This window comes from Entelurus aequoreus, linkage group LG14 (assembly GCF_033978785.1).
Source record: "Entelurus aequoreus isolate RoL-2023_Sb linkage group LG14, RoL_Eaeq_v1.1, whole genome shotgun sequence".
NCBI lineage: Eukaryota > Metazoa > Chordata > Actinopteri > Syngnathiformes > Syngnathidae > Entelurus > Entelurus aequoreus.
Genome location: NC_084744.1, coordinates 6,393,969 through 6,412,836, shown reverse-complemented (window position 1 = coordinate 6,412,836; position 18,868 = coordinate 6,393,969). Strand labels below are relative to the sequence as shown.

Sequence of the window (18,868 nt, the reverse complement as noted above, 5' to 3'; positions counted from 1 at the left end):
CATGACACGGTAGACCACATAACATGACACGGTAGACCACATAACATGACACGGTAGACCACATTACATGATACGGTAGACCACATAACATGACACGGTAGACCACATAACATGACACGGTAGACCACATAACATGACACGGTAGACCACATTACATGATACGGTAGACCACATAACATGACACGGTAGACCACATAACATGACACGGTAGACCACATAACATGACATTGTAGACCACATAACATGACACGGTAGACCACATAACATGACACGGTAGACCACATAACATGACATTGTAGACCACATAACATGACATTGTAGACCACATAACATGACACGGTAGACCACATAACATGACATGGTAGACCACATAACATGACATTGTAGACCACATAACATGACATTGTAGACCACATAACATGACACGGTAGACCACATAGCATGACACGGTAGACCACATAACATGACACGGTAGACCACATAACATGACACGGTAGACCACATAACATGACATTGTAGACCACATAACATGACATTGTAGACCACATAACATGACACGGTAGACCACATAACATGACACGGTAGACCACATAACATGACATGGTAGACCACATAACATGACATTGTAGACCACATAACATGACATTGTAGACCACATAACATGACACGGTAGACCACATAACATGACACGGTAGACCACATAACATGACACGGTAGACCACATAACATGACACGGTAGACCACATAACATGACACAGTAGACCACATAACATGACACAGTAGACCACATAACATGACATTGTAGACCACATAACATGACATTGTAGACCACATAACATGACACGGTAGACCACATAACATGACATGGTAGACCACATAACATGACATTGTAGACCACATAACATGACATTGTAGACCACATAACATGACACGGTAGACCACATAACATGACACGGTAGACCACATAACATGACATTGTAGACCACATAACATGACATGGTAGACCACATAACATGACACGGTAGACCACATTACATGACACGGTAGACCACATAACATTACACGGTAGACCACATAACATGACACGGTAGACCACATAACATGACACGGTAGACCACATTACATGATACGGTAGACCACATAACATGACACGGTAGACCACATAACATGACACGGTAGACCACATAACATGACATTGTAGACCACATAACATGACACGGTAGACCACATAACATGACATTGTAGACCACATAACATGACATTGTAGACCACATAACATGACACGGTAGACCACATAACATGACATGGTAGACCACATAACATGACATGGTAGACCACATAACATGACACAGTAGACCACATAACATGACATTGTAGACCACATAACATGACATTGTAGACCACATAACATGACACGGTAGACCACATAACATGACATGGTAGACCACATAACATGACACAGTAGACCACATAACATGACACGGTAGACCACATAACATGACACGGTAGACCACATAACATGACACGGTAGACCACATAACATGACATGGTAGACCACATAAAAGACCAAAAAAGATAATGTGGCGGACACAATAAATAACGTGTCTGTGACGTTCATATGTTGTCAATATTCAGTGTTTTATCCTTCATAGTAAATATTGTAAATCCCACATTCTTTATTTTCATGTACATTCTGGGTGTCTCATTCAGTAAAAAAAAATGTTAAATTCCATTCCGTTTAAGGCGGTCTGTCATAACGTTTTTAGCATTGAGACTTTATTGTGAAGTTTTGTATTAGTGTTCCTAAAAATAGATATACCGGTCCCCCGACACGTTTTTTTTTCTCTAAATGTGGCCCCCGGAGTCAAACTAATTGCCCAGGTCTGTGTTAGACCCACGTAATAAAGGTGTTTGATGCTTTTTGCTGCTAACTTAAACACAACATCAAACATTATGTCGCTACTGGCCACACCTTACTAAAAAATAATGTTAAAAACAACTTGTTAAAATGAATATCACCTCCAAATGTCGGTTATCGGCCTCCTTGATAATAGTCATCTGTATCAGTATCGGCCATGAAAAAATAAAACTATCAGTCGATCTCTAATTTAGAGGCCAGAAAGGGAGTAACATTCTCCTAGTTCCACTTTAAATGTGTCTTTTAGTGTTGAAGATCATACAAATTCACTCACGACATGCAAGAGAGAACTGGTTTGCAATCCCATAACCGAGCTATGTTAATCCATTTCTTTAAGACAAACACGAATAAATTAAGGTCATTTAAATGGGTTTTGGAAAACTAACTTTGAGCCAGCTCACGCAGTAATTTGCTTGTTCAGTTCAGTTCAGTTCCAGTTTATTTGGAACGTGCATACGATACAATGTAATGCTTCACACACTTAAAATAGACGTTTCTGGATCATCATTTGCCCCAAAGTGGTCTTTGTTGCCATGATTAGTAATCTTGTTGTTGTTGAAGGGAAAGTGAACGTTGTGGCGCGTCTGTGAAATTAATACACCGCCGTATGCTTAAAATGATCAAAATATCTGCATTTCACATGTTATTATGAATGTTACTAGATACTACATATATACTTACAGCATGATCAAAATATGTAAATATTACATGTTATTATGAATGTTACTACATTGCATACATACTTACAGCATGATCCAAATATGTAAATATTACATGTTATTATGAATGTTACTAGATACTACATATATACTTACAGTATGATCAAAATATGTAAATATTACATGGTATTATGAATGTTACTACATTACATACATACTTACAGTACGTTGAAAATATGTAAATATTACATGTTATTATGAATATTAATAGATACGACATATATACTTACAGCATGATCAACATATGTAAATATTACATGTTATTATGATTGTTACTACATCACATATATACTTACAGCATGATCCAAATATGTAAATATTACTTGTTATTAGGAATGTTACTAGATACTATGTATATACTTACAGCATGATCAAAATATGTAAATATTACATGTTATTATGAATGTTACTACATTGCATACATACTTACAGCATGATCCAAATATGTAAATATTACATGTTATTATGAATGTTACTAGATACTACATATATACTTACAGTATGATCAAAATATGTAAATATTACATGGTATTATGAATGTTACTACATTACATACATACTTACAGTACATTGAAAATATGTAAATATTACATGTTATTATGAATATTAATAGATACTACATATATACTTACAGCATGATCAAAATATGTAAATATTACATGTTATTATGATTGTTACTACATCACATATATACTTACAGCATGATCCAAATATGTAAATATTACTTGTTATTAGGAATGTTACTAGATACTATGTATATACTTACAGCATGATTAAAATATGTAAAAATTACATGTTATTATGAATGCTACTACATTACATATATACTTACAGCATGATCCAAATATGTAAATATTACATGTTATTATGAATGTTACTAGATACTACATATATATCTACAGTATGATCAAAATATGTAAATATTACATGTTATTATGAATGTTATTAGATACTACATATATACTTACAGCATGATGAAAATATGTAAATATTACATGTTATTATGAATGTTACTACATTACATATATACTTACAGCATGATCCAAATATGTAAATATTACATGTTATTATGAATGTTACTAGATACTACATATATTTCTACAGTATGATCAAAATATGTAAATATTACATGTTATTATGAATGTTATTAGATACTACATATATACTTACAGCATGATGAAAATATGTAAATATTACATGTTATTATGAATGTTTTTAGATACTACATATATATTTACGGCATGATAAAAATATGTAAATTGTACATGTTATTATGAATGTTACTACATTACATATACACTTACAGCATGATAATAATATGTAAATATTATGTTATTATCAATGTTACATATATGATCAAAAACGTATATAAAACTTTGATGGAGGTTTTAGGATGTTTTTAGAGCGCTTTATAGGTAGAATAGAGCGACTTCCATTGGCTCCATTGCTAGCTGACTTTTGCTAGCAGCTTCTTGCCATCTCCGGGTCTAACTTGGATGTCAAAGTTGACCAACTTGTGGGTTTTTGTCCACAACCTTCTACTATCCAGGCGAGAGGCATGACTTATAATCTAGAATTAACTTTCACCAACTCAGAGGCGATGCAGCAGCTCAATTTGTCAACATAAGCTACTTAGCTCTCTAAAAGTAGTTTTGTAGTTATTCCCCATACTTCTGCACAATAACTCAGATATGTAACACTTGTGAGCAATAGAGAATATGAAGTGAATTTTGGTCTAGAACATTCTTTTCTTTATTCATTATTGACGTGTTCTTACTACTTTATGTTGTCTATTGTTTACATGTGATTTCCAATTCATTTGATCATCAATTGTTACACCCAAATGTTTGTATGGACATACTGAGAAGTTAGCAGAGTCAGAGATGAAGAATGTTGGTCAAATATTGTCCACTAAGTGTGTTTTATTTGGACTACAGACATAAAGTCAATGATTTATCTCGGTTTGAGTTGATAGTAGCGATAAAGTCAACGCCATTGAAAACATTTAAGTACAAAGTCCAACTGTTTATAAGAATGTTGTTTGGTATATTTCGACACATGCTGCACTCAAAGACCTCATTAAGCACTAATTAAACAATCAAGTGTTTGCAAAGTTTAATTGAAGACATTTAAAAAACCAGAAGTGTTTAAATGTGACAAATAGTCAAGGTGAGACTTTGTTACCCGGATGAGGAAACGCTTACGTTACCTTTCAACGTTGAAATAGTCCCGTTTAATCTTTGGGAATCAGCTGTTGAACGGCAGCGCAGGTAAAAATGTCTCCTGCCGAAAGCGTATATCTTGTTCAAAGTAGGAAGTTTGATTATTTATATCTTACATTTAGCCGCATAGAGCTGCTGTACCCACTAGCTAGCGTGTCCATCTTCTGACGCGTTCAAATGCGCCCCGGAAATGTAAGTCTCCCAACCTATACAGGGTGTATCGACAAAAAAAAAGAAATAATAAAAAACTGATTTTTGTCATGTATTTTTTTGTGTGATTAATCCTTAAGGTGAATGTATTTATTTGGCTACAATGATATTGTATTTCTATTTGTTTAATATAACACAACATGTAGCGGTCAGAGGCGTCTCCTTTCACTGACTTTATTTAGAGACCCTTAACATCCAATCAACCATTTAAAACATTGTATTTTGGTCATTGACCGTTCTTTTTATCAATGGAAATCGAAAAACATGAAACGATTGGTTTATTTCAAATTCGTTTTAAAACACACACAAAAATAAATAAAACAATAACTAAATATAAAAAAACCCGGTTTGATAATTATTTCTATATTTAATGAAATATAAATCTAAATTGAAAATCCACAGTAAAACGAAACGGATGTTTTTCGTTTGCAGACGCCGGGAAATTTGTTTTCAAAGTAAAAGCGGGAATAATTACTATGGTAGCCGTGTGCCTGTGACCCTGGCTAAAATGTATTTGGAGCCTTACCAATACATTATTTTAGACATGACATAATGAGGACTGACATCTACAGAAATATCTACGCATATATAATCAGGAACAGACGAAAAGAAAGGTTGTTTTCATTTTCCAACACTGACACCGGAAGTAGCGATTTCACCGCAGACTGGCCTGTAAGAAAAGCTTTATGGTGCGTGATAAAAAATCATCTTTTGCCATCACTTTAGTGGAATATGCGCCTAGAGATATATTTAGATGTCATTTTTTGCTATGTCACGTCCAAAATAGTTTCTAATACATAAAGTAGTATCCCCGCTTTTACTTCTAAAACTTCCGGTTTTAGAATAGAAAAAAAAACATCCGTTTTGGTCTGCTTTCCCGTTTCTTTTTACTGGAGAGTTTAAATGTTCTCTAATGAAATATAATATGAAAAGCAATCAAATCCCCAGTAAAACGGAAAGGAAAAACGGATGTGTTTTTTTGTGTTTTTTTGGCAGACGCCGGGAAATGTGTTTTCAGAGTAAAAGCGGGAATAATTACCAAGGTACCCGTTTGCCTGTGACACTGGCTAAAATTGTATTTGGAGCGTTGACAATAAATTATTTTATACACGACATAACGAGGACTGGCATCTACAGAAATCTCATTTTTCACTACACACTGTAGTATCCCCGCTTTTACTTTGAAAATAAAACTTCCGGTTTTATAATGTGGATAAAAACACCCGTTTTGGTCTGTTTTTTCATTTCTTTTTACTGGAGAGTTTATGTTTTCTTTAATTAAATATAATATGAAAATCAATCAAATCCCCAGTAAAACGGAAAAGAAAAACGGATGTTTTTTTTTGGCAGACGACAGAAAAAAAATTCAAAGTAAAAGCGGGAATAATTACTATGGTAGCCGTGTGCCTGTGACACTGGCTAAAATGTATTTGGAGCCTTGCCAATAAATTATTTTAGACACGACATAACGAGGACTGACATCTACAGAAATCTCTACGCACATTTTTCACTACGCATTGTGGTATCCCCGCTTTTACTTTGAAAATAAAACTTCTGGTTTTATAATGTGAAAACAAAACACCTGTTTTGGAGAGTTTATATATTTTTTAATGAAATATAATATGAAAATCAAACCGTCTTTTATATTTAGTTATTCCTTTGAGGTCAGTGTCAGTTTTGGTATTTCAATGTTATTTTTTGTTTATTCAAAACGAAATTCAAATAAACCAATCGTTTTGAGGTTTTTGTTTGTTTGTTTTTAAATTCAAATACCAAAAACATACACTGACCTATTTAAATAATACAAAAGTCAATTGCCGGTCATGACGCGACAAAAAAAAAAGTCAAACGTTAACGCGGGAACCGCCGTTGCCGAGCCCAGTTCCTGCACGGACATGTTTGGGAGTGGGTTTGTTGTTGTCGTCCTGCTAGCTTACTGCCGTGGCGGGGATGGCGGGGCTGTCAGGGCGAGAGCGAGAAGGATGTGAGAAAATACTCAATTTGTTGTCGAAGGCTGATATACTTTCGCTGAGCGACACCGTTACGAACAAGATGATAGTGGTGGAAAACGTTACAGGTAAATATGACTAATATTTATAGCCCGCGCTAGCTAGCAGCGCTGTGTAGCTAGCATGTGACATGTCCACTCAATAAAGTCACAATAATATTGACATATTGTTGGAATATTCACAGCTGACGTGACTTTGCTGATAACGAAAGCTTTATTAACATGCTGCGCAGACTTGGAACTGCACTTTTTGGGGATTTTTGCGTATTTTTTGGAATCCCTGTGTAAGACAAGAACACTTTCCTTATTATGCATTCTAACTCGTAAAGAAACGCTAGCAAAAGGCAGCTAACAGTGCAGCCAAATGGAGTACACTATTGTGCCCACGGAGCCCTCTAATATCATCTAAAAAGCACCAACAACAATGATAGCAATGTATAGCCAACAAATATAGCAATATTAATAACGCAGACAAGTTATATTTCAATCAATCCATCAAAGTTTATTTATATAGCCCTAAATCACGAGTGTCTCAAAGGTCTGCACAAGCCACAACGACATCCCACATCAGGGCAAGGAAAAACACAACCCAATGAGAAACCTTGGAGGGGACCGCATGTTATTATGAATGTTACTACATTACATATATACTTACAGCATGACCAAAATATGTAAATATTACATGTTATTATGAATGGTATTACATTACATATATACTTACAGCATGACCAAAATATGTAAATATTACACGTTATTATGAATGTCACTATATACATATATACTTATAGCATGACCAAAATATGTAAATATTACATGTTATTATGAATGTTACTACATTACACATATACTTACAGTAGGGTCAAATTATGTAAATATCACATGTTATTATGAATGTTACTACGTTACATATATACTTACAGCATAATGAAAATATGTAAATATGACACGTTATTATGAATGTTACTACATGACATATGTACTTACAGTATGATGAAATTATGTGAATATTACATGTTATTATGAATGTTACTAGATACTACATATATACTTACAGCGTGTATATAAAACCTTGATGGAAGTTTTTGGATGTTTTTAGAAGGCTGTATAATAGACTGTATTTATATTATTCACATGTGAATATTGCTATGTAATAGAATGTATTTATATTATTCACATGTGAATAATGCTGTATAATAGACTGTATTTATGTTATTCACATGTGAATAATGCTGTATAATAGACTGTATTTATATTATTCACATGTGAATAATGCTGTATAATAGACTGTATTTATATTAATCACATGTGAATAATGCTTTATAATAGACTGTATTTATATTATTCACATGTGAATAATGCTGTATAATAGACTGTATTTATATTATTCACATGTGAATAATGCTGTGTAATAGACTGTATTTATGTTATTCACATGTGAATAATGCTGTATAATAGACTGTATTTATATTATTCACATGTGAATAATTCTGTATAATAGACTGTATTTATGTTATTCACATGTGAATAATGCTGTATAATAGACTGTATTTATATTATTCACATGTGAATAATGCTGTATAATAGACTGTATTTATATTAATCACATGTGAATAATGCTGTATAATAGACTGTATTTATATTATTCACATGTGAATAATGCTGTATAATAGACTGTATTTATGTTATTCACATGTGAATAATGCTGTATAATAGACTGTATTTATATTATTCACATGTGAATAATGCTGTATAATAGACTGTATTTATGTTATTCACATGTGAATAATGCTGTATAATAGACTGTATTTATATTATTCACATGTGAATAATGCTGTATAATAGACTGTATTTATATTATTCACATGTGAATAATGCTGTGTAATAGACTGTATTTATGTTATTCACATGTGAATAATGCTGTTTAATGGACTGTATTTATATTATTCACATGTGAATAACGCTGTATAATAGAATGTATTTATATTATTCACATGTGAATAACGCTGTATAATAGACTGTATTTATATTATTCACATGGGAATAATGCTGTATAATAGACTGTATTTATATTATTCACATGTGAATAACGCTGTATAATAGACTGTATTTATATTATTCACATGTGAATAATGCTGTATAATAGACTGTATTTATATTATTCACATGTGAATAATGCTGTGTAATAGACTGTATTTATGTTATTTACATGTGATAATAGACTGTATTTATGTTATTCACATTTGAATAACGCTGTATAATAGACTGTATTTATGTTTTTCACATGCAAATAATGCTGTATAATAGACTATTTATGTTATTCACATGTGAATAATGCTGTATAATAGACTGTATTTATATTATTCACATGTGAATAACGCTGTATAATAGACTGTATTTATATTATTCACATGTGAATAATGCTGTATAATAGACTGTATTTATATTATTCTCATGTGAATAACGCTGTATAATAGTCTGTATTTATATTGTTCACATGTGAATCATGCTGTATAATAGACTGTTATTCACATGTGAATAATGCTATATAATAGACTGTATTTATATTATCCACATGTGAATAATGCTGTATAATAGACTGTATTTATGTTATTCACATGTGAGTAATGCTGTATAACAGACTGTATTTATGTTATTCACATGTGAATAATGCTGTATAATAGACTGTATTTATGTTATTTACATGTGAATAACGCTGTATAACAGACTGTATTTATATTATTCACATGTAAAAAATACCTAAGTGTTTATATTGGGAGCGAACTGTGGTGCTGAACTTCTCCCAGGGATCAATAAAGTACTTTCTATTCTATTCAATTCTAATTGTCCCCCCAACAATGTGACCAAACCAGAACAAAAAATATGTTCCCCTCCAATTTACATGGGTTTTGTAACAAACATAAAGTTAACATATACTTGCATGAACTAACCAAAGGGAATACATTTTTAATCACATCATATGTAATTATTAACTTATATGTATACATTGTATTTATTTACCCTAACCAACTATAAGGCTTTTATTTGAATGTTCCACACAGAGGCTGCAGAGGCCATCCTGTCCTTCACTAAAAATGGAGAGGAGCTCCTGAGGAGGAAGAAGGTGCACCGCGACGTCATATTTAAGTACCTGGCCAAAGAAGGGGTGAAGTTGCCCCCCAGCAGTGAGAAGCACCAGCTGGTGAGGAGGACGCTGCAGCTCTGGTCAAATGGAGAGGTGGGCACAAATGACCTGGGTCTTTGTTGATGGAAACGCTTCTGTTGTTCTGACCGTTTGTTCATCTCCCACCTGAAGGCCTTAGCTGAGGATCGCAGCAATCACAGCAGACAGGCGCCGCTGCCCAGCACGGCCCAAGAGTTTGCCGACGTGAAGAACGACACCACCTTTGACTTTTTGGCCCTCGGGCAGCAGTTCTGCATTTGGTTCTTCCAGCTGTTGAACAGTCAGAACCCCTCGCTGGGCCAGCAGCCTCAGGACTGGGGGCCACAGCACTTCTGGCCAGATGTGAAGCTGCGCCTCATTGCCAGGTATCATTCTTCCAAAGTCTTGGCCCGCGTGAGAATAATAGTCATGCAGAATAATGGCTTCCAATACAAATGTAGTATCAAACATCATAACCACGCCCAGCTGCTGTGGCGCCAACACACCCCACCCCCTTCGTTATTCAAAATAATAACCTTTCAAAGACAGTGTATAAAAAGTGGTTCCAAGACAAAACATCAGTCAAATCAATTCAGTGTCCAACAGAATCCTTCAAAATAAAGGCAGAAAATAACTTTTATAAAAGTCAGTGCATAACAAAACATCAGTTACTAAATTCAGTGTCCAAAAATTCCTTCAAAATAAAGGCAGAAAATAACCTTTAAAAGTCAGTGTATAAAATGTGGTCGATTGCTTCACCTCCAAAATAAAGGCACAAAATAACCTATAAAAGTCAGTGTATAAAAAGTGGTTCCAAGACAAAACATCAGTTAAATCAATTCAGTGTCCAAAAAATCCTTCAAAATAAAGGCAGAAAATAACTTTTATAAAAGTCAGTGTATAACAAAACATCAGTTAAATCAATTCAGTGTCCAAAAAATTCCTTCAAAATAAAGGCAGAAAATAACCTTTAAAAGTCAGTGTATAAAAAGTGGTCGATTGCTTCACCTTCAAAATAAAGGCAGAAAATAACCTTTAAAAGTCAGTGTATAAAAAGTGGTCGATTGCTTCACCTTCAAAATAAAGGCACAAATTAACCTTTAAAAGTCATTGTATAAAAAGTGGTCGATTGCTTCACCTTCAAAATAAAGGCACAAAATAACCTTTAAAAGTCAGTGTACAAAAAGTGGTTCCAAGACAAAACATCAGTTAAATAAATTCAGTGTCCAAAAAAATCCTTCAAAATAAAGGCAGAAAATAACCTTTAAAAGTCAGTGTATAACAAAACATCAGTAAATAAATTCAGTGTCCAAAAAAATCCTTCAAAGTAAAGGCACAAAATAACCTTTAAAAGTCAGTGTATAAAAAGTGGTCGATTGCTTCACCTTCAAAATAAAGGCACAAAATAACCTATAAAAGTCAGTGTATAAAAAGTGGTTCCAAGACAAAACATCTGATAAATCAATTCAGTGTCCAAAAAAATCCTTCAAATTAAAGGCAGAAAATAACTTTTATAAAAGTCAGTGTATAACAAAACATCAGTTACTAAATTCAGTGTCCAAAAATTCCTTCAAAATAAAGGCAGAAAATAACCTTTAAAAGTCAGTGTATAAAAAGTGGTCGATTGCTTCACCTTCAAAATAAAGGCAGAAAATAACCTTTAAAAGTCAGTGTATGAAAAGTGGTCGATTGCTTCACCTTCAAAATAAAGGCACACATTAACCTTTAAAAGTCAGTGTATAAAAAGTGGTTCCAAGACAAAACAGTTAAATAAATTCAGTGTCCAAAAAAAATACCTCAAAATAAAGGCAGAAAATAACCTTTAAAAGTCAGTGTATAACAAAACATCAGTTAATAAATTCAGTGTCCAAAAAAATCCTTCAAAGTAAAGGCACAAAATAACCTTTAAAAGTCAGTGTATAAAAAGTGGTCGATTGCTTCACCTTCAAAATAAAGGCACAAAATAACCTATAAAAGTCAGTGTATAAAAACTGGTTCCAAGACAAAACATCTGATAAATCAATTCAGTGTCCAAAAAAATCCTTCAAATTAAAGGCAGAAAATAACTTTAATAAAAGTCAGTGTATAACAAAACATCAGTTACTAAATTCAGTGTCCAAAAATTCCTTCAAAATAAAGGCAGAAAATAACCTTTAAAAGTCAGTGTATAAAAAGTGGTCGATTGCTTCACCTTCAAAATAAAGGCACAAAATAACCTTTAAAAGTCAGTGTATAAAAAGTGGTCGATTGCTTCACCTTCATAATAAAGGCACAAAATAACCTTTAAAAGTCAGTGTATAAAAAGTGGTTCCAAGACAAAACAGTTTAATGAATTCAGTGTCCAAAAAAATCCTTCAAAATAAAGGCAGAAAATAACCTAAAAAAGTCAGTGTATAACAAAACATCAGTTAATAAATTTGGTGTCCAAAAATTCCTTCAAAATAAAGGCAGAAAATAACCTTTAAAAGTCAGTGTATAAAAAGTGGTCGATTGCTTCACCTTCAAAATAAAGGCACAAAATAACCTTTAAAACTCAGTGTATAAAAAGTAGTTCCAAGACAAAACATCAGTTAAATAAATTCAGTGTCCAAAAAAATCCTTCAAAATAAAGGAAGAAAATCACCTTTAAAGGTCAGTGTATAAAAAGTGGTTCCAAGACAAATCAGTTAAATAAATTCAGTGTCCAAAAAAATCCTTCAAAATAAAGACAGAAAAATATTATTTATTATAAAATAACCTATAAAAGTCAGTGTATAACAAAACATCAGTTAAATAAATTCAGTGTCCAAAAAAATCCTTCAAAATAAAGGCAGAAAATAACCTTTAAATGTCAGTGTATAAAATGTGGTTCCAAGACAAAACATCAGTTAAATAAATTCAGTGTCCAAAAAAATCCTTCAAAATAAAAGGCAGAATTTAACCTTTAAAACGTGGTTCCAAGACAAAACATCAGTTAATAAATTCAGTGTCCAAAAAAAATCCTTCAAAATAAAAGCAGAAAATAACCTTTATAAAAGTCAGTGTATAAAAAGTGGTTCCAAGCCAACACATCAGTTAAAGGCCTACTGAAACCCACTACTACCGACCACGCAGACTGATAGTTTATATATCAATGATGAAATCTTAACATTATAACACATGCCAATACCGCCGGGTTAACTTATAAAGTGACATTTTAAATTTGCCGCTAAACTTCCGGTTCGAAACGCCTCTGAGGATGACGTATGCGCATGACGTAGCCCGGGGAACAGAGGTATGCCTTCCCCATTGAATACAGTACAAAAAAGCTCTGTTTTCATTTCATAATTCCACAGTATTCTGGACATCTGTGTTCGTGAATCTGTTGCAATTATGTTCATTGCATTATGGAGAAAGAAGCTGAGCAAGCAAAGAAGAAAGTTGTCGGTGCGAAACGGACGTATTTTTCGAACGAAGTCAGCAACAACAGTACACAGCCGGCGCGTCTTTGTTTACATTCACGAAAGATGCAGTCAAGATGGAAGAACTCGGATAACAGAGACTCTAACCAGGAGGACTTTTGACTTCGATACACAGACGCCTGTAGAGAACTGGGACAACACAGACTCTTACCAGGATTACTTTGATTTGGATGACAAAGACGCAGACGTGCTACTGTGAGTATGCAGCTTTGGCTTCTAAACATTTGATCGCTTGACCGTATGTGTGCAACTTTTTTTTTGCGTATGTACGTAACTTTTTTAAAATATATAAGCTTTATGAACCTTGGGTTAGGTGAACGGTCTTTTGGGCTGAGTGATTGTGTGTGTTGTGCAGGTGTTTGAATTGTATTGGCGTGTTCTATGGAGCTAGGAGCTAGCAGAGGAGCTAGGAGCTAGCATAACAAACACGCAGGTGTTTTTATGCAGGATTAATTTGTGGCATATTAAATATAAGCCTGGTTGTGTTGTGGCTAATAGAGTATATATATGTCTTGTGTTTATTTACTGTTGTAGTCATTCCCAGCTGAATATCAGGTCACCCCCGGCTCTCACAGCATCTTCCCTATCTGAATAGCTTCAACTCCCCACTAGTCCTTCACTTGCACTTTACTCATCCACAAATCTTTCATCCTCGCTCAAATTAATGGGGAAATTGTCGCTTTCTCGGTCCGAATCTCTCTCACTTCATGCGGCCATCATTGTAAACAATAGGGAACTTTGCGTATATGTTCAATTGACTACGTCACGCTACTTCCGGTAGGGGCAAGCCTTTTTTTATCAGATACCAAAAGTTGCGATCTTTATCGTCGTTGTTCTATACTAAATCCTTTCAGCAAAAATATGGCAATATCGCGAAATGATCAAGTATGACACATAGAATAGATCTGCTATCCCCGTTTAAATAAAAAAAATTCATTTCAGTAGGCCTTTAAATAAATTCAGTGTCCAAAACAATCCTTCAAAATAAAGGCACAAAATAACCTTTAAAGGTCAGTGTATAAAAGTGGTTCCAGGACAAAACATCAGTTAAATAAATTCAGTGTCCAAAAATTCCTTCAAAATAAAGGCAGAAAATAACCTTTAAAAGTCAGTGTATAAAAAGTGGTCGATTGCTTCACCTTCAAAATAAAGGCACAAAATAACCTTTAAAAGTCAGTGTATAAAAAGTGGTCAATTGCTTCACCTTCAAAATAAAGGCAGAAAATAACCCTTAAAAGTTAGTGTATAAAAAGTGGTCGATTGCTTCACCTTCAAAATAAAGGCAGAAAATAACCCTTAAAAGTCAGTGTATAAAAAGTGGTTCCAAGACAAAACATTAAATAAATTCATTGTCCTAAAAAATCCTTCAAAATAAAGGCACAAAATAACCTTTAAAAAGTGGTTCCAAGACAAAACATCAGTTAATAAATTCAGTGTCCAAAAAAATCCTTCAAAATAAAGGCAGAAAATAACCTTTAAAGGTCAGTGTATAAAAGTGGTTCCAAGACAAAACATCAGTTAAATAAATTCAGTGTCCAAAAATTCCTTCAAAATAAAGGCAGAAAATAACCTTTAAAAGTCAGTGTATAAAAAGTGGTCGATTGTTTCACCTTCAAAATAAAGGCAGAAAATAACCTTTAAAAGTCAGTGTATAAAAAGTGGTCGATTGCTTCACCTTCAAAATAAAGGCAGAAAGTAACCCTTAAAAGTCAGTGTATAAAAAGTGGTTCCAAGACAAAACATTAGTTAAATAAATTCATTGTCCAAAAAAATCCTTCAAAATAAAGGCACAAAATAACCTTTAAAAAGTGGTTCCAAGACAAAACATCAGTTAATTAAATTCAGTGTCCAAAAAAATCCTTCAAAATAAAGGCAGAAAATAACCTTTAAAAGTCAGCGTATAAAAAATGGTTCCAAGACAAAACATCAGTCAAATAAAATCAGTGTCCAAAAAAATCCTTCAAAATAAAGGCAGAAAACAACCTTCAAAAGTCAGTCTATAAAAAGTGGTCGATTGCTTCACCTTCAAAATAAAGGCAGAAAATAACCTCTAAAAGTCAGTGTATAAAAAGTGGTTCCAATACAAAACTTCAGTTAAATAAATTCAGTGTCCAAAAAAATCCTTCAAAATAAAGGCACCAACCTTTAAAAGTCAGTGTATAAAAAGTGGTTCCAAGACAAAACATCAGTTAAATAAATTCAGTGTCCAAAAAAGTCCTTCAAAATAAAGGCAGAAAATAACCTTAAAAAGTCAGTGTATAAAAAGTGGTCGATTGCTTCACCTTCAAAATAAAGGCAGAAAATAACCGTTAAAAGTCAGTGTATGAAAAGTGGTTCCAAGACGAAACATCAGTCAAATGAATTCAGTGTCCAAAAAAATCCTTCAAAATAAAGGCGCAAAATAACCTTTAAAAGTCAGTGTATAAAAAGTGGTTCCAAGACAGAACATCAGTTAAATAAATTCCGATTCCAAAAAAATCATTTCAAAATAAAAGCAGAAAATAACCTTTAAAAGTCCATGTATAAAAAGTGTTTCCAAGACAAAACATCAGTCAAATAAATAAAAGTGGTGGATTGCTTCAGCCTTCATTTACCACAAGTGAGTTTGTGACTTTTGAAGAACCCTGACCTACAAGTTCTTCCTCAGAGCGGGCAGCGAGCAGATGGAGGAGTTTGTGGGGGCGGAGCTAGTGAGCCGTCGTCTCCTGGCCTTGACCAAGGAGGAGCTTCTCCTGCTCAGCCCCAACCTGGACTCTCACGGACTCAACGTGCTGGCGTCCCCACACGGCCTGGTGCTGGTGGCGGTGGCCGGCACCATCCACCGGGACGCCGCCTGCCTGGGAATATTCGAGCAGATCTTTGGACTCATTCGCTCGCCCTTGGACAATAACAGCTGGAAGATCCGCAGCCTCAACCTGAAGATCCGAGGTCAGGACGCTCTGGGGGGGATGCAGACCACGGCGCCCGCCCTCAGTTACAACACCAGCGAGCTGCACTCGCTCTGCACCTTGTAGCGCTCACTCTTTACCCAGTATGCATCACTGATGTCCAAAAACAGCTTCATCTGACTTCCGTGTGAACGATATTACGCTGTGATGTGAGACACCTGTGCCTTCAGTATCGCCTGCTGCCTGCAGACATGTAGATATGTATCATGTAGATATGTATCATGTAGATATGTATCATAGCAAATAAAGATATTATATTGACACTTTATTCATGCAGCACTAGACTGACCATCATCCCCTAATGCACACCTGTCTAACTCAACATCATTTTATCTGGCCCCCCACATCATTTTATCTGGCCCCCATCATCATTTTATCTGGCCCCCCACATCATTTTATCTAGCCCCCATCATCATTTTATCTGGCCCCCAACATCATTTTATCTGGCCCCCCAATTTTATCTGGCCCCCAATATCATTTGATCTGGCCCCCATCATCATTTAACTGGCCCCCAACATCATTTTATCTGGCCCCACACTTAATTTTATCTGGCCCATCATCATTTTAGCTGGCCCCTCACTTCATTTGATTGGCCCTCATCATCATTTCATCTGGCCCCCAACATCATTTTATTTGGCCCCCCCACATCATTTTATCTGGCCCGCATCATAATTTTATCTGACATGCAACATCATTTTACATGGCCCGCAACATCATTTCATTTTATCTGGCCCCCATCATCATTTTATCTGGCCCCCAACATCATTTTAACTGGCCCACCACTTCATTTTATATGGCCCGCGTCATCATTTTATCTGGCCTCCCACTTCATTTTACATGGCCCGCATCATCATTTCATTTTATCTGGCCCCCAACATCATTTTATCTGGCCCACATCATAATTTTATCTGGCATGCCATATAATTTTATCTGGCCCGCCACATCATTTTATCTAGCCCCCATCATCATTTTATCTGGCCCCCAACATCATTTTATCTGGCCCCCCAATTTTATCTGGCCCCCAATATCATTTGATCTGGCCCCCATCATCATTTAACTGGCCCCCAACATCATTTTATCTGGCCCCACACTTAATTTTATCTGGCCCATCATCATTTTAGCTGGCCCCCCACTTCATTTGATCTGGCCCTCATCATCATTTCATCTGCAACATCATTTTATTTGGCCCCCCCACATCATTTTATCTGGCCAGCATCATAATTTTATCTGACATGCAACATCATTTTACATGGCCCGCAACATCCTTTAATTTTATCTGGCCCCCAACGTCATTTTATCTGGCCCACCACTTCATTTTATATGGCCCGCGTCATCATTTTATCTGGCCTCCCACTTCATTTTATATGGCCCGCATCATCATTTCATTTTATCTGGCCGCAAACATCATTTAACTGGCCCACATCATAATTTTATCTGGCATGCCATATAATTTTACCTGGCCCGCATCATAATTTTATCTGGCATGACACTTCATTTTATCTGGTCCGCAACATCATTTCATTTTATCTGGCCCCCAACATCATTTTATCTGGCCCCCAACATCATTTTATCTGGCCCACGTCATAACACGTCATCTGGCATGCCATATAATTTTACCTGGCCTGCATCATAATTGTATCTGGCCCGCGTCATAATTTTATCTGGCATGCCAAATCATTTTATCTGGCCCGCGACATGATTTCTGCAGGCCCGCATCATAATTTTAATTGGCATGCCACTTCATTTTATCTGGCCCCCCACATCACTTCATTTTACATGGCCTGTGAAATTATGTAATTAATTTGCATCTTTTGTTACTAAATGTATTCGACTTTCCATTGTGACAAAAACATTAAACAAAATGATAATTGAGTACTGACAAATACTCAGTACCCCTGTATTAGGAGCCCACAGTGTTGACCATTGAGCTATCCTGGGTCCCGTTAAGGTTTGGTTTTCGCTCAAATACAAATGTAATCAGTGAACTATGATCGAGGTGAAACAAAATACAAGACCTTCCAAGTTATGGATTTGAACCCAGTAGAACTGCGTGAGAGGCAGCAGTCTTAACCAATGAGCTATCCTGCGTATTGTTGTGATGAGATTTTGACAGTATTTTGTTCTACCTCTATCGTACTTTACTGAGCAAGATGTCCTCGATTACGTTTGTGTATAGAACAAAATCCTCCTTCACAAGACCCAGCTAGCTCAGTGGTTAAGACTGTTGACTAGGAAAGTATGGG

The 18,868-nt window shown here is 35.0% G+C and overlaps 2 protein-coding genes across 3 annotated transcripts in view; one reads left to right on the top strand and one right to left on the bottom strand.

The window, feature by feature from the left end:
* Positions 1-5,039, bottom strand: part of zgc:152951 (uncharacterized protein LOC569013 homolog) — a 39,368-nt gene extending 34,329 nt beyond the window's left edge. Inside the window, exons 1-2 of one of the 2 annotated variants that reach the window (XM_062068844.1) lie at positions 5,005-5,039; positions 4,847-4,920 (exon numbers count right to left, since the gene is read on the bottom strand). The gene's annotated coding sequence lies outside the window, so the exon portion shown is untranslated. Of the gene's footprint in view, positions 1-4,846 lie in introns of both variants that reach the window. The other variant, XM_062068843.1, reaches the window with a different exon arrangement.
* Positions 5,040-6,953: 1,914 nt separating this feature from the next.
* Positions 6,954-16,893, top strand: lg14h3orf38 (linkage group 14 C3orf38 homolog). Its single transcript, XM_062070486.1, has 4 exons — positions 6,954-7,146; positions 10,137-10,312; positions 10,391-10,623; positions 16,325-16,893. The coding sequence occupies exons 1-4, from the start codon at positions 7,020-7,022 to the stop codon at positions 16,689-16,691; spliced, it is 903 nt and encodes a 300-aa protein (XP_061926470.1). The 5' UTR covers positions 6,954-7,019; the 3' UTR covers positions 16,692-16,893.
* The last annotated feature ends 1,975 nt before the right edge of the window (positions 16,894-18,868 follow it).

What these genes read in the sequence shown, in the direction of transcription:
- lg14h3orf38 (XM_062070486.1), top strand. Translation starts at nt 7,020, where the DNA reads ATGGCGGGGCTGTCAGGGCGAGAGCGAGAAGGATGTGAGAAAATACTC. An exon ending in AGTGGTGGAAAACGTTACAG is followed by an intron (nt 7,147 to 10,136) that starts GTAAATATGACT and finishes TGTTCCACACAG; the next exon opens with AGGCTGCAGAGGCCATCCTG. An exon ending in AAGCTGCGCCTCATTGCCAG is followed by an intron (nt 10,624 to 16,324) that starts GTATCATTCTTC and finishes GTTCTTCCTCAG; the next exon opens with AGCGGGCAGCGAGCAGATGG.